Source organism: Theobroma cacao, chromosome 2 (genome assembly GCF_053813885.1).
Source record: "Theobroma cacao isolate CCN51 chromosome 2, ASM5381388v1, whole genome shotgun sequence".
Taxonomy (NCBI): domain Eukaryota; kingdom Viridiplantae; phylum Streptophyta; class Magnoliopsida; order Malvales; family Malvaceae; genus Theobroma; species Theobroma cacao.
In genome coordinates, this window is record NC_142640.1 from 49,383,393 (window position 1) to 49,397,751 (window position 14,359).

General features: G+C 40.1%; 2 protein-coding genes and 3 pseudogenes across 3 annotated transcripts; all 5 read left to right on the forward strand.

Annotated features, from left to right (window-relative positions):
* The first annotated feature begins 1,145 nt into the window (after window positions 1-1,145).
* Window positions 1,146-2,756, forward strand: LOC18610299 (Ankyrin repeat family protein). Its single transcript, XM_088803814.1, has 5 exons — window positions 1,146-1,466; window positions 1,550-1,679; window positions 1,935-2,063; window positions 2,200-2,342; window positions 2,616-2,756. Coding segments are annotated over exons 1-4 (453 nt in total). The 5' UTR covers window positions 1,146-1,274; the 3' UTR covers window positions 2,202-2,342; window positions 2,616-2,756.
* An 824-nt stretch (window positions 2,757-3,580) lies between these two features.
* Window positions 3,581-5,266, forward strand: LOC18610301 (UDP-glycosyltransferase 708G1-like). The gene has a single exon (XM_007045874.3). It carries the CDS (start codon window positions 3,662-3,664, stop codon window positions 5,057-5,059), a length of 1,398 nt encoding a protein of 465 aa, XP_007045936.3. The 5' UTR covers window positions 3,581-3,661; the 3' UTR covers window positions 5,060-5,266.
* Window positions 5,267-5,413: 147 nt separating this feature from the next.
* On the forward strand, window positions 5,414-7,837 carry LOC18610302 (UDP-glycosyltransferase 708G1 pseudogene; annotated as a pseudogene).
* Window positions 7,838-8,608: 771 nt separating this feature from the next.
* Window positions 8,609-10,292, forward strand: LOC18610303 (UDP-glycosyltransferase 708G1 pseudogene; annotated as a pseudogene). Its single transcript, XR_016024675.1, has one exon. The product of XR_016024675.1 is annotated as a UDP-glycosyltransferase 708G1 pseudogene (transcript).
* Window positions 10,293-12,334: 2,042 nt separating this feature from the next.
* Window positions 12,335-14,277, forward strand: LOC18610304 (UDP-glycosyltransferase 708G1 pseudogene; annotated as a pseudogene).
* The last annotated feature ends 82 nt before the right edge of the window (window positions 14,278-14,359 follow it).

Below are 14,359 nucleotides of genomic sequence, written 5' to 3' on the forward strand. Positions count from 1 at the left end.
AATGTCTTCTATAATTACTTGATTTACATAAATATAATAATTAGGCTTGAGAGGTTAAAAGATGACAACATCCACATGATACTGCTCAGCAGGATGACCACATTCTGTCACCGTGCAGTTTTCTCAAAACCCTTGCATTAAAAAGGGGGAACCAACCCTGGCAGAGAGCAACCCATTCTCAATTCTTAATACCAAAAGCCAGCCAGCCAGCCAGCCAACCTGCCTGCAGCCAGATGGTTTACCACGAAGGGGTGCCACCTAAGAACCCAGGCGGTTTGGCCTGAGCTAGGCCTTTGCCAAGCTGCTATGAAAAGGAAGGCTGAATGCTAATGCAGCCAGCAGCAACCGGTTGTGTTCTCAGGTCACCCCTTCGCGGTACTTCTATCTTCGCTTTTGTTTCTCACTGAATCACCATGCTTATGGCTACATTTTCGCAATAGAAGTACTTGTGTCCGAGTCCATTACCCCCTCTTCAAAACGTTAATCTGCCGAGGTATGCATTGTCTTCTCTTAAATCACTCATTGTGGGACGCTGAATTTGATATTTAATAAAAATTGATATATCATTAAATTAACTTAAAAATTCACTTTTTCATTTTTTTTAAATTAAAAAATATATATGAATCCATTTTTTCAAGGATGACAACGATATTACGAGATATTTTTTATATATTGGTAATTTAATTTGCTAACAATGTGATATGAATATAGATTTTGTTAAAAATTTAATATCTTATTTGTATTCTATCCATTTTGACATTTTATTCAAGTTGCAGGATATAAACAATTTTTTTTTGTTTTTTGTTCTTAAGAAAACACAAAAAATAGCTTATTTCATATAAAATTAGTACGACCCACTATAATTTAACATCTTTTTTCCAATTGAGTGACATCAAATTGTTATTGGAGCTATTTTATTGAGTGGGATTTTTTTAAAATATTTTTTGAATTTAATTTTTTTATTTAAGGGAAAAAAAATATAATTGATTGTCACAATAATTGCATTTTGGAATATTAAAATTATATATAAGAAAAAAAGATTAATGTAAATTAAAGTTTTAAGACAATTTTAATGCTGTTGATTAATTAGGCTTCAACTCTTTTTCTTTTTTCTTTTTTTAAATTTAAAATGCATTTAACTATTATTTTAAACTGAAGTGCGGTGAGTCACAGTCGGTGAGAGGCGCACCACCGCTCACCGAATCTAAAATCCCCAAAACCCTCGAAGCAAACCCCTAAATCCGCAATTCGTCCGTACAATCCTCACCATAGATATGGAAATCGATCCTCCAAAGAAACAAGAAGATCCCCAAATCAAAGATAAAGACCTCTTCAAAGCGGCGGAGACCGGCGATTCTTCCACATTCAAATCCCTTTCGCAAGACCAGCTCTCCAACTCTCTTAAACTCCGAAATGAAGACGGTCGGTCTCTCCTTCACGTCGCTGCCTCCTCCGCCCACCCCGAGGTAAGTCTATACTCTTTCTCTCCTAAATTTTCTTTTTTTTTTTTGGAAATATTTGTTAATGTGAATGGAATCAATTACGTTAGGTGATGAAAATACTCTCAGCTGCTGCTGATGAATCAGTTCTGAATAGTTCCGATGAGGAAGGCTGGGCCCCGATTCACTCCGCCGCGAGCATTGGTAATTTGGAAATTATGGAAATTCTGTTGAGCAAAGGTTAGAGACTTTTCACGTTCATCCTAATGTACTAATTCGTTAATCTTATTCTGAATTCATTTGTGCATATATGTACTTAAATTGATTAAGATTCTTCTACCTGAGTTTAGGGAAAAATTTTACTATGCTGTAAATTTGGTTGTCAAGGATGATAATTGGGCATAAGTCGGTTGTTATGATTCTTGTCTCAAGTGTGGGAATTTTTTCGTCTAGCTGATGATGTTTATCACTTTCTTTCAATTTACCTTTGTGAAGGAGCGAATGTTAATTTGAAAAATGACGGTGGCCGCACGGCTCTCCACTATGCTGCTAGCAAGGGACGGTTGAAGATTGCTGAGCTTCTGATCTCGCACGGTGCAAAGATTAATTCGAAGGACAAGGCTTGTAACTTCACACACAAATCGTTTTGCCTTATATAGGCGCTGTATTTTTTCTTTTTTCTTTTGCTTCTCATTTCTCGAGCAGTATTTTCATTATAACTTCCATTTCACATGCTGATAATGTGATTCAATGCAGGTAGGATGCACCCCATTGCACAGGGCAGCTAGCACCGGAAACTCAGCATTATGTGAATTCCTAATTGAGGAAGGAGCAGAAGTTGATGCTGAAGACAGAGCTGGCCAAACTCCTCTTATGAATGCGGTCATTTGTCAGAACAAGGAGGTACTTTCTTTGAACTTTAAGAAACATAAGTTTGAAGCTTGCTGACTATGCTCCCCATTCCGGCTCATTAACCTCATCTATTTTTCATTTTCTTTTCATTAGTGTTACATTTGACATAACTGCTAGTAATGCACAATTTAGACTAGTTAGTTTTAAGCTACTATACTGAGTTACATTACTGTTAAATAGTGAGTTAAGATGGGGAACATCTTACAAAACGTTGTTGACTTTTGGAATTTTTTTCCTGTCAAATTATATTTGTTTGGTTGACAGGTAGCCCTCCTTCTTATAAGACATGGAGCAGATGTGGACATAGAGGACAAGGAAGGATACACTGTGTTTGGCCGAGCTTCAGATGATTTTAGACCGAAATTGGTTGATGCTGCCAAGGCTATGCTTGAAGGATGAATGACTCTTGGCAGGTGGCTGGAGTGTGATGTGCTCATTAAAAGTAAATTTCTGGACAAATTGCACAAATAACGGACAAAAAGAAAGCACTCTCGAACTTTATTTTGTTTTTATCAATCCATCTTGTGAAGAATCTATTGGAGCATTGAAACAGGAGTTTGCTTTAGATTTATTAGGTGAAGGATCAATGTGCTGCATATTTTCAACTAGATTTCTGTCCCTCCCCAACCTGCCCTTCTTTCACAGTGCGCTGCTGCTGGTTTTGACTATGGAGCAGTCTCTCTCTCTCTCTCTTGTTTTCTTCTCTATAGCCTCAAATCTGTCAGTAAGTAGTACGTTCCTTTCCGTTTGGTTTGAAGGAAAAGAAAACAGAGAAAGTACAGAGGGAACCATTGCCAAGGTGGTGATAAGCTCTAGACATGCAGGAGATGGTGGGGAGAACAAGGGTGTAAGTGACGTCTGACCCATTTATACTTAACCCAGATTGAGTTATTTGTCGACCTATCTAGGACATAGCTTTATATTTGGATTTCTTCACAACTAGGTGGAGAGGAAAGAGAGTGCTGGCTTTCATGAGCTTAAGTCAGCTATGCTTATTACCAGTTTTGTAAGAATTTTTGTAATAGTTTTTCTGTATGCTTGAAAGTTAAAACTGTGTCTCCATTCGGTACTAGCAGATCCTTAACACGTTCAAACTACCTAAGGCTGTGTAAGCTGTAAGGTAAACGTAAATATAATAATCTCCATTTTCCCTGTGATGATTCAAGAAAGTTAGTTGGTTATATTTTATTGTCCTTGGATTAGAGAATCAAAGGATATAATAATAATCCCACGTTATAAGAAGAAGCGATGAACACCCACTCTCTCCGCTAGTCCAGGCTACAGCTTTGCAATTTCCATACTCTCTAAAGATGTCGAACTCCGATGGTATCCAATCCTGTCTTCATGTAGCTCTCTTACCTAGCTCTGGCATGGGTCATCTGATACCTTTCCTTCGACTTGCTGCCTCGTTTCTCCGCTGCCATTGCCAACTCACTTTGATCACCACAGACCCTGTGGTCTCCCTGGCTGAATCTCAACTCATCTCTCGTTTCCTCTCTGCGTTTCCTCCAGTTACTGAAAAGAAGTTTACACTCCTCCCTCTTGATCCAGCCACGGCCAATTCCACCGACCCTTTTACGCTCCAATGGGAGACTATTCGCCGGTCAGCACATCTTCTGTCTCCTCTCATCTCCTCTCTATCTCCACCTCTCTCATTTATCGTCACTGATATAACCTTGATGTCCTCTGTCATTCCAATCAGTGCAAACCTGTGTCTCCCTAACTACATGCTCTTCACATCGTCAGCCAGAATGTTCTCCCTTTTGGCATACTTCCCTTCAACCAAGACTGCTGATGGTTCTTTTCAGTTTGGCAATGTCATTGAAATTCCAGGCATTCCACCAATACCCAGATCATCACTGCCTCCTGTACTTTTAAACTCAAACAGTCTATTTGCCAAAATTTTTTCAGAAAACAGTCAGACGATCACTAAATTGAACGGGGTTTTGATCAACACCTTTGAAGGGCTAGAAAAACAAGCTCTAGATATGCTTAATAGTGCAAAAGGGTTGCCGCCAGTGTTCCCTATCGGACCTCTTCTGCGCTGTGAGTTTGAGGGAGCAGAATCTCTTGCCACTTTGAAGTGGCTTGACGATCAAAAGGAAGGGTCGGTACTATATGTTGGCTTCGGAAGTAGGACAACCACGTCAAAGGAGCAAATAAAAGAGATCGGGATGGGGCTACTCTTGAGTGGATGTAAATTCTTGTGGGTGGTGAGGACTAAGATACTTGACAAAGAGGAAGAAGAGGGTTTGGATGAGATACTGGGGTATGAACTAATGCAGAGGATCAAGAGTAGTAATAATGGTTTGGTCGTAAAAGAATGGGTGAATCAATGTGAAATACTAAGTCACAAGGCTGTGGGTGGTTTCCTGAGCCATTGCGGGTGGAATTCGGTGGTGGAGGCTGCCCTGAATGGAGTGCCTATGCTGGCATGTCCACAACGTCAGTTTGGGGATCAGAGGATTAATCTAGAGGTGGTTGAAGCCGCGGGATGGGTCCTGTGTGTGAAGAGTTCGGGGTGGGGTGAGGATGTTTTGTTGAAGGGAGAGGAGATTGGGGAGAAAATTAAAGAACTCATGGCCAGTGAATCAGTAAAACTGGAAGCCGCAAGAATTGGTCAAGAGGCAAGGAAGGCCGCTGGGTTTGGTGGAAGTTGCAAGGATTCGCTCAAGAAACTTTTGCAGAGCTGGAACAAGGCGCACTGAGAGATTCATGGATTCATTTCTCTGATAGCAGCTTCGTGCCAGCTATTCTCTGTTTAGTGTTCTCATATATGTTTTATTACCACTTGTTTGTGCCATATGTAGTCTTGTTGTAGGTTGCAACTGGCTTTGTTTTACCGGCAGGTGGCCATTCCGACAACAGCTGTTTATAATTTAATTAATAAGATATTATTTCTATGGCAATCAAAATCTCTCAGACGTGACCTCGATTTCCTCTCTCTCTCTCTCTCCCTCATTCCAGTCACCTGAAATCTGTCTCCCTACCTTCATTTTCCATTACTGTACGTGTCCAGGGCTGATGATGGTTCTTTACAGTTCGGTGATGTGATCTATGTTCCAGGCATTGATCCATTACTACCAAGATCATCACCTGCTCCACCACTGTTAAACTCGAACAGTCATTGCAAAAGTTTTCTGAGAAGACAGTCCCAATCTCTTGAAACTCAATGGGGTGCTGCTGCTCAACACGTTTGAAGGGCTGGAAAATTAAAATTATTGCAAAAGTTTTCAAGGCTATGCTTGAAGGATGAATGACTCATGGCAGGTGGCTGGAGTGTGATGTGCTCATTAAAAGTAAATTTCTGGACAAATTGCACAAATTACGGACAAAAAGAGAACACTCTTGAACTTTATTTTGTTTTTATCAATCCATCATGTGAAGAATCTATTGGAGCATTGAAACAGGAGTTTGCTTTAGATTTATTAGGTGAAGGATCAATGTGCTGCATATTTTCAACTAGATTCTGTCCCTCCCCAACCTGCCCTTCTTTCACAGTGCGCTGCTGCTGGTTTTGACCATGGAGCAGTCTTTCTCTCTCTTGTTTTCTTCTCTATAGCCTCAAATCTGTCAGTAAGTAGTATGTTCCTTTCTGTTTGGTTGGAAGGAAAAGAAAAGAGAGAAAGTACAGGGAGAACCATAGCCAAGGTGGTGATAAGCTCTAGACATGCAGGATATGGTGGGGGAAAAAATGGTGTAAATAACGTCTGACCCATTCATACTTAACCCAAATTGAGTTATTTGTCGACCTATCTAGGACAGCTTTATATTTGGATTTCTTCACAACTAGGTGGAGAGGAAAGAGAGTGCTGGCTTTCATGAGCTTAAGTCAGCTATGCTTATTTCCAGTTTTGTAAGAATTTTTGTTGTACGTTTTTTGTATGCTTGAAAGTTAAAAACTGTGTCTCCATTCGGTACTAGCAGATCCGTAACACGTTCCAACTACTTAAGGCTGTGCAAGGTAAACGTAAATATAATAATCTCCATTTTCCCTGTGATGATTCAAGAAAGTTGGTTATATTTTATTGTCCTTGGATTAGAGAATCAAAGGACATAATAGTAATCCCACGTTATAAGAAGAAACGATGAACACCCACTCTCTCCACTAATCCAAGCTACAGCTTTGCAATTTCCGTACTCCGTAAAGATGTCGAACTCCTATGTTATCCAATCCTGTCTTCATGTAGCTCTCTTACCTAGCTCTGGCATGGGTCATCTGATACCTTTCCTTCGACTTGCTGCCTCGTTTCTCCGCTACCATTGTCAACTCACTTTGATCACCTCAGACCCTGTGGTCCCCCTAGCTGAATCTCAACTCATCTCTCGTTTCCTCTCTACCTTTTCTCAAGTTACTGAAAAGAAGTCTACTCTCCTCCCTCTTGATCCAGCCACGACCAATTCCGCTGACCCTTTTACACTCCAGTGGGAAAAGTATTCGCCGGTCAGCACATCTTCTCTCTCCTCTCATCTCCTCGCTATCTCCACCTCTGTCATTTATCGTCACCGATATATCCTTGCAGTCCTCTATCATTCCAATCACTGCAAACCTGTGACGCCCTAACTACATACTCTTCGTGTCATCAGCCAGAATGTTCTCCTTTTTGGCATACTTTCCTTCAACCAAGACTGATGATGGTTCTTTTCAATTTGGCAATGCCATTGAAATTCCTGGCATTCCAGCAATACCCAGATCATCACTGCCTCCTGTACTTTTAAACTCAAACAGTCTATTTGCCAAAAAAATTTCAGAAAACAGTCAGACTATCACTAAAGTGAACGGGGTTTTGATCAGCAAATATGAAGGGCTAGAAAAACAAGTTCTAGATATGCTTAATAGTGCAAAAGGGTTGCCGCCAGTGTTCCCCGTTGGACCTCTTCTGCCCTGTGAGTTCGAGGGACCAGAATCTCTCGCCACTTTGAAGTGGCTTGAGGATCAATAGAAAGGGTCAGTACTATATGTTGTAGGACAGCCACGTCAAAGGAGCAAATAAGAGAGATAGCGATGGGACTAGTCGTGAGTGGGTGTAAACTGTTGCGGGTGGCGAGGACTAAGATAGTTGACAAAGAGGAAGAAGAAGGTTTGGACAAGATACTGGAGCATGAACTCATGCAGAGGATCAAGAGTAGTAATAACGGTTTGGTCGTAAAAGAATGGGTGAATCAATGTGAAATACTAAGTCATAAGGCTGTGGGTTGGTTCATGAGCCATTGCGGGTGGAATTAGGTCGTGGAGGCTGCCTTGAATGGTGTGCCTTTGCTGGCATGTCCAAAACGTATGTTCGGGGATCAGAGGATTGATGTGAAGGTGATTGAAGCGCTCGGATGGGGCCTGTGTGTGAAGAGATGGGGGTGGGGTGAGGATGTTGTGTTGAAAGGAGAGTAGATCGGTGAAATAATCAGACAACTTGTGGTGAGTGAATAATTAAAACTGGGAGCTGCAACAATCAGTCAAGCGGCAAGGAAGGCTTTATGTTCTCATTTCTTTTCCCCTCTTTTTATTAAAAGATCTTCAATTTTTTTTCATTATCTAATTGAATTATTTATCTTTTGATTTTTTTTTTAAACTTTGTGTTTTTTCATTCTTTTTTAATTTTCTTTTTTTTTCAAGATTTTTTAATTTTTTTTCCACGTTATGCTAACTTTTTAAAATATTTTTTAGATTAAACAATCGTTAATTTTTATTTAATAGTAAATAAAAGTTTTTATTTAAAAAAAATAAATTATACAATTAATCTATATACTCTGATAAAGTGATGGATTTAGATTTTGCATAATCATTTGTAAAATTTAAATATATGTACATTTTAAAATTGACAATAACAATTCAATAATTATCAATATTAAATTTTTTTTATTATTTATGCTGATTATATAACGTTGAATATGATGTATCAATGATGATATAATATTTTTTAATACTCTTTTTACTACTTTAATTTATGAAGTACAAAAATTTAATTTTTCTTTATTTCATTATATTCTTATCCTAAATCATAAAAGCCTATTCATATTTTGATCTATTTCTTTTTTAATTCTATTTAAAATTATTAATTCACGTTAAATAATTTTATGTCCATACTTATAAAATTCGTTTTAATGCTTAATCAGGTCCTGGGAACACTACTATTAGACTGTGCCTCCGTTCAGGCGATGTAAGGTAAAAGTAAATATAATAGCCACCATTTTCACCGTTTTGGCTTTATTTTACTGTGCTGGGGTTAGAAAAAAATAAGGAGCCTATAAAAATCCCACTTTATGAGAAAAGATGAACACCCACTCTCTTCCGCTCATCTAAGCTACAGCATTGCAATCACAGTACGCCCTAGAACATGTCAAACGCCGATGTTATCCACGCCCGTATTCATGTAGCTCTCTTCCCTAGCTCTGGCATGGGTCACCTGACACCTTTCCTTCGATTTGCTGCCGCACTTCTCCGCTGCCATTGTCAACTCACTTTGATCACCACAGACCCTGTGGTCTCCCTGGCTGAATCTCAACTCATCTCTCGTTTCCTCTCTGCCTTTCCTCAAGTTACTGAAAAGAAGATTACTCTCCTCCCTCTTGATCCAGCCACGATCAATTCCGCCGACCCTTTTACACTCCAATGGGAAACTATTCGCCGGTCAGCACATCTTCTCTCTCCTCTCATCTCCTCGCTATCTCCACCTCTCTCATTTATCGTCACCGATATATCCTTGCAGTCCTCTATCATTCCAATCACTGCAAATCTGCGTCTCCCTAACTACATACTCTTTATATCATCAGCCAGAATGTTCTCCCTTTTGGCATACTTTCCTTCAACCAAGACTGATGATGGTTCTTTTCAATTTGGCAATGTCATTATAATTCCTGGCATTCCACCAATACCCAGATCATCACTGCCTCCTGTACTTTTAAACTCAAACAGTCCATTTGCTAAAAATTTTTCAGAAGGTAGTCAGACTATCACTAAAGTGAACGGGGTTTTGATCAACACCTTTGATGGGCTAGAAAAACAAGCTCTAGATATGCTTAATACTGTAAAAGGGTTGCCGCCAGTGTTCCCCGTCGGACCCCTTCTGCCCTGTGAGTTTGAGGGACCAGAATCTCTTGCCACTTTGAAGTGGCTTGAGGATCAAAAGGAAGGGTCAGTACTATTTGTTTGCTTCGGAAGTAGGACAGCCACGTCAAAGGAGCAAATAAGAGAGATCGGGATGGGGCTACTCTTGAGTGGATGTAAATTCTTGTGGGTGGTGAGGATTAAGATATTTGACAAAGAGGAAGAAGAGGGTTTGGATGAGATACTGGGGTATGAACTAATGCAGAGGATCAAGAGTAGTAATAATGGTTTGGTCGTAAAAGAATGGGTGAATCAATGTGAAATACTAAGTCACAAGGCTGTGGGTGGTTTCTTGAGCCATTGCGGGTGGAATTCGGTGGTGGAGGCTGCCCTGAATGGAGTGCCTATGCTGGCATGTCCACAACGTCAGTTTGGGGATCAGAGGATTAATCTAGAGGTGGTTGAAGCCGCGGGATGGGTCCTGTGTGTGAAGAGTTCGGGGTGGGGTGAGGATGTTTTGTTGAAGGGAGAGGAGATTGGGGAGAAAATTAAAGAACTCATGGCCAGTGAATCAGTAAAACTGGAAGCCGCAAGAATTGGTCAAGAGGCAAGGAAGGCCGCTGGGGTTGGTGGAAGTTGCGAGGATTCGCTCAAGAAACTTTTGCAGAGCTGGAACAAGGCACACTGAGAGATTCATGGATTCATTTCTCTGATAGCTAGCAGCTTCGTGCCAGCTATTCTCTGTTTAGTGTTCTCATATATGTTTTATTACCACTTGTTTGTGCCATATGTAGTCTTGTTGTAGGTTGCAACTGGCTTTGTTTTACAGGCAGGTGGCCATTCCGACAACAGCTGTTTATAATCTAATTAATAAGATATTATTTCTATGGCAATCAAAATCTCTCAGACGTGACCTCGATTTCCTCTCTCTCTCTCTCCCTCATTCCAGTCACTTGAAATCTGTCTCCCTACCTTCATTTTCCATTACTGTACGTGTCCAGGGCTGATGATGGTTCTTTACAGTTCGGTGATGTGATCTATGTTCCAGGCATTGATCCATTACTACCAAGATCATCACCTGCTCCACCACTGTTAAACTCGAACAGTCATTGCAAAAGTTTTCTGAGAAGACAGTCCCAATCTCTTGAAACTCAATGGGGTGCTGCTGCTCAACACGTTTGAAGGGCTGGAAAAACAAACATTCTCTAGAGAAGCCTACTCAGAAATGCTAGGTGAAGAACAGAGAATTTCGTTGAAGCATCTCTAATTATAATTATATTTTAATCAATAATATGAATGTTCTTACAACTACCAAGACTAGATATTAAATTTTACAACTAATTATATACATCCATGATCGTGTAGCAACTACTATATTATTAACTTTTGCATTGAGTTCACTTCCATGATTTGTCATGTTTCAAAGGTATAGCATGGGCCACGTGTTTCAGAATTCGAATGATTACTATATGAACCACGTACCCTACTTTTCGTAGTGCATTAAGACACTGGCTAGTGCATCTGCAGCCAGGCAACTAAAGAACAGGGAGGGGCCTGGTTTATCAGGGTTGTACTGACTCGAGGGCCCGGCTAGTTGAACACTAGCATGGCTTTACCGTTCACTGCTGGCCCTTTACATTAAAACAGACACCAAACTTGGCGGTGCAATTTCTAGGAATAGGCACAAAAAACAAAAATCTAAAGGTTTTAAAATGGATGCTGAAAGATATAAATCCAAAGACCTGAAGAAAAGAATACTGTGAAAGTTCAAACAAGCTTACTTCATGCAGCATTTAACAACCAAATGGAAATACAAACAACATGCTTCAAATTCTAGTTAATCAAGACAGTTTTGAACATCTACTGTTTACCATATTCGTTCTTCATAGTTGTCTGTTTTTTTTGTTCCTTGTGTTCATGGACTTACTCAAGCTATGTTCACTACTTTTGGTATACAGTTTGCTTGAACTTGTGTTGTTGCTGGTAAGTAGAAGCAAATGCTTCCAACTGTGTCCTGCCCCCCATCCCCCCGGCAACTGCTTGAGGCGACATCAGCAAAATCCTGACCAACCATTTTTGTTGCAATGACTTTTAGGTTTTTTTTCTTAGTCAAATGAAATTTGTATTAAAATAATGGAAACTACAGTGTAAAATCAGCCCATATATGAGGGTCAAGGCCAGGATATACAATCAAGGTATAGTACCATTAAACAAAAGATTCTCCTATTGGTGCTTAATTAGTTCCGCAAAACAATGCAAACGTTTTAAACAAATCAAAATATTAACATAAAATAAAAGGCAACATCTCAATTTAATAAAAACATCAAAAGTTACCATTGTGCTGAAAATGTCATATTACTTTTAACTCCAAACTTCATTAGGAAATTTGTAAAATAATTTCCTTTTCATAAAGAATGGGTAAAGGACACCATACCTAGTGAAAGAACAAGTGCATCAACCTCGTTAAATAAATGCCAATTGTCCCATGGCCTCGTATCAATGTTAATCACCTACGATAAAGCATTCTTGGAGTCAGATTCAATAATCAACTTAGAATTTACAAAGGAGGAACGGGAGAAAAGAAGCAGTGCATGGAGAATGGCCATAAACTCTACAAAGTTGGAATCTTGGATGTCAAGTTTTTCAAAATTAAAATTAATAAATGTGTTGATTATATTTTTAATTAAAAAAAATATTAAAAAATTTTGATTATAAAAACATAATTAAAAATTTTACATCTCAAAATGTTAGAAGAATAAAATTTTAATAAAAATTATTATTTAAATATTTTGATTTAAAACATTTGAAGATATTGAGCCACTTTGTATTAACGCCATCACCTGCTCGCACCGGAACATAAATCGCAATCTAGTAAGAAAGAATATTGCGAATCAGTCTCGTTTTTTGTTGTTAAAAACCGATTCATTATAAGCAAACCACAAGGTCCAAAAGTAGACAGCATAAACTATCATCTACTGCTTGTGTGTCATCTGCCAAGGCTCAACCAACCCAAGATTGCAAAAACAATAAACCATGACATGCCCCAGCAAGAAGGTTCGTTGGCTTGCTGTTTTGGCTGACGAGTAGATCAATTAAGGAGCCGGTCCCCATTCATTCATTGATTCCCAGTCCTTGACAACTGTCGATCTGATGACTTGTTAATTATTTGTACCAAGATTTTCTTCCCCCAAAAGTTTTGAACCTCACAACATACCAAATTTGTACTACGATTTTCTTCCCCCAAAAGTTTTAAACCCCACAACATATCAAAAACAATCCTCAGTTCCTCACCCATTTTCTCCACTCAATTTCCAGGCTTGAGCTTCCCAATTTCCAGGCTTAGTTAACATGTCGAACTCTGACGGTATGCACTCCCATCGTCATGTTGCTCTCCTCCCCAGCTCTGGCATGGGTCACCTGCTGCCTTTCCTTCGGCTTGCTGGGTCTCTTATCAGCCAACGATGTCAGGTCACGTTAATCACCACACACCCCATAGTCTCCTTGGCTGAATCTCAACTTATCTCTGCTTTCCTCTCCGCCTTTCCTCAAGTTTCTGAAAAGAAGTTCACGCTTCTCCCTCTTGACCCGTTAACTGCCAATTGCAATGACCCTTTTAAGCTCCAGTGGGAAACTATTCGCCGATCAGCGCACCTCCTCTCTCCTCTCCTCTCCTCGCTATCTCCGCCCCTCTCCTTTATCATCACTGATATGACCCTGATGTCTTCTGTAGTTTCAGTCACCGCTAATCTCTGTCTCCCTAACTACATCCTCTTCACAACATCAGCCAGAATGTTCTCCCTCTTCGCATACTTCCCTTCGATTGCTGAGTCGAAGACCGACGGTGGTTCCTCTCGGTTCGGTGATGAAATTAGAGTTCCAGGCCTTGGTTCACCAATCCCTGTGTCGTCACTTCCTTCAACACTCTTAGACTTAAACAGCTTCTTTACGAAAAATTTCTCAGACAACAGTCGAAGTATCAAGAATGTCAATGGAGTCTTGATCAACTCTTTTGAAGGGCTCGAAAAGCAATCTCTGGAGATGCTTACTGTTGGAAAAGCAATGGAAGGATTGCCTCCAGTGTTTCCTGTCGGACCTTTACTGCCCTTAGAGTTTGAAGGGCAATCTTCTTTTTCACCATTGAAGTGGCTTGAGGGTCAAAAGGAAAGGTCGGTAGTTTATGTCAGCTTTGGCAGTAGGACACCTATGTCAAAGGAGCAAATAAGAGAGTTAGGGACCGGGCTGGTACTAAGTGGATATAAATTCGTTTGGGTGGTGAAGAGTAAGGTAGTTGACAAAGAGGAAGACGAGAGCTTGGATGAGATTCTTGGGCAGGAGCTGAAAGAGAAGGTCATGAACAATGGATTGGTTGTAAAAGAATGGGTGAATCAGTGGAAGATACTGAGTCACAAAGCTGTCGGTGGATTTATAAGCCACTGCGGATGGAACTCGGTGGTGGAGGCTGCTTGGCATGGAGTTCCTGTGCTTGGATGGCCACAACATGGGGACCAGATGATCAATGCAGAAGTGATAGAGGGAGGTGGATGGGGGCTGTGCATGAAGAGTTGGGGATGGGTTTCTGACATTGTGGTGAAAGGAGAGGAGATTGGGGACAGAATTAAAGAGCTGATGGGGAGTGAAACGTTGAAATCGACGGCTGCAAGAATCAGTGAAGAGGCTAGACAGGCTGTTGGGGTTGGTGGAAGCTGCGAGAACATGTTGAAGGAACTTTTCCAGAGCTGGAAGAAGACAGAACAGGATGGCATAATTAATTAGCAGCTTGGTGGCAGCTTCTCTGTCTACTGTTTTTAGATTAATAACCAAGTCCATTAAATGTTAATTAAGGAGTAATTACCATGAAAATCTGTAGCTTTTCCTTTTGGATCCTATTATCTCTTCTTTTCCATCTCAAGTATTGATTAATAAGCAAATTTGATGGCAGATTTTGACTGAGGAAATCGAATATGTC

Coding starts and splice junctions, on each gene's coding strand:
- LOC18610301 (XM_007045874.3), top strand. CDS start 3,662: ATGTCGAACTCCGATGGTATCCAATCCTGTCTTCATGTAGCTCTCTTA.
- LOC18610299 (XM_088803814.1), top strand. CDS start 1,275: ATGGAAATCGATCCTCCAAAGAAACAAGAAGATCCCCAAATCAAAGAT. Junction 1,467..1,549: donor CCTCCTCCGCCCACCCCGAG/GTAAGTCTATAC, acceptor CAATTACGTTAG/GTGATGAAAATACTCTCAGC. Junction 1,680..1,934: donor GGAAATTCTGTTGAGCAAAG/GTTAGAGACTTT, acceptor ACCTTTGTGAAG/GAGCGAATGTTAATTTGAAA.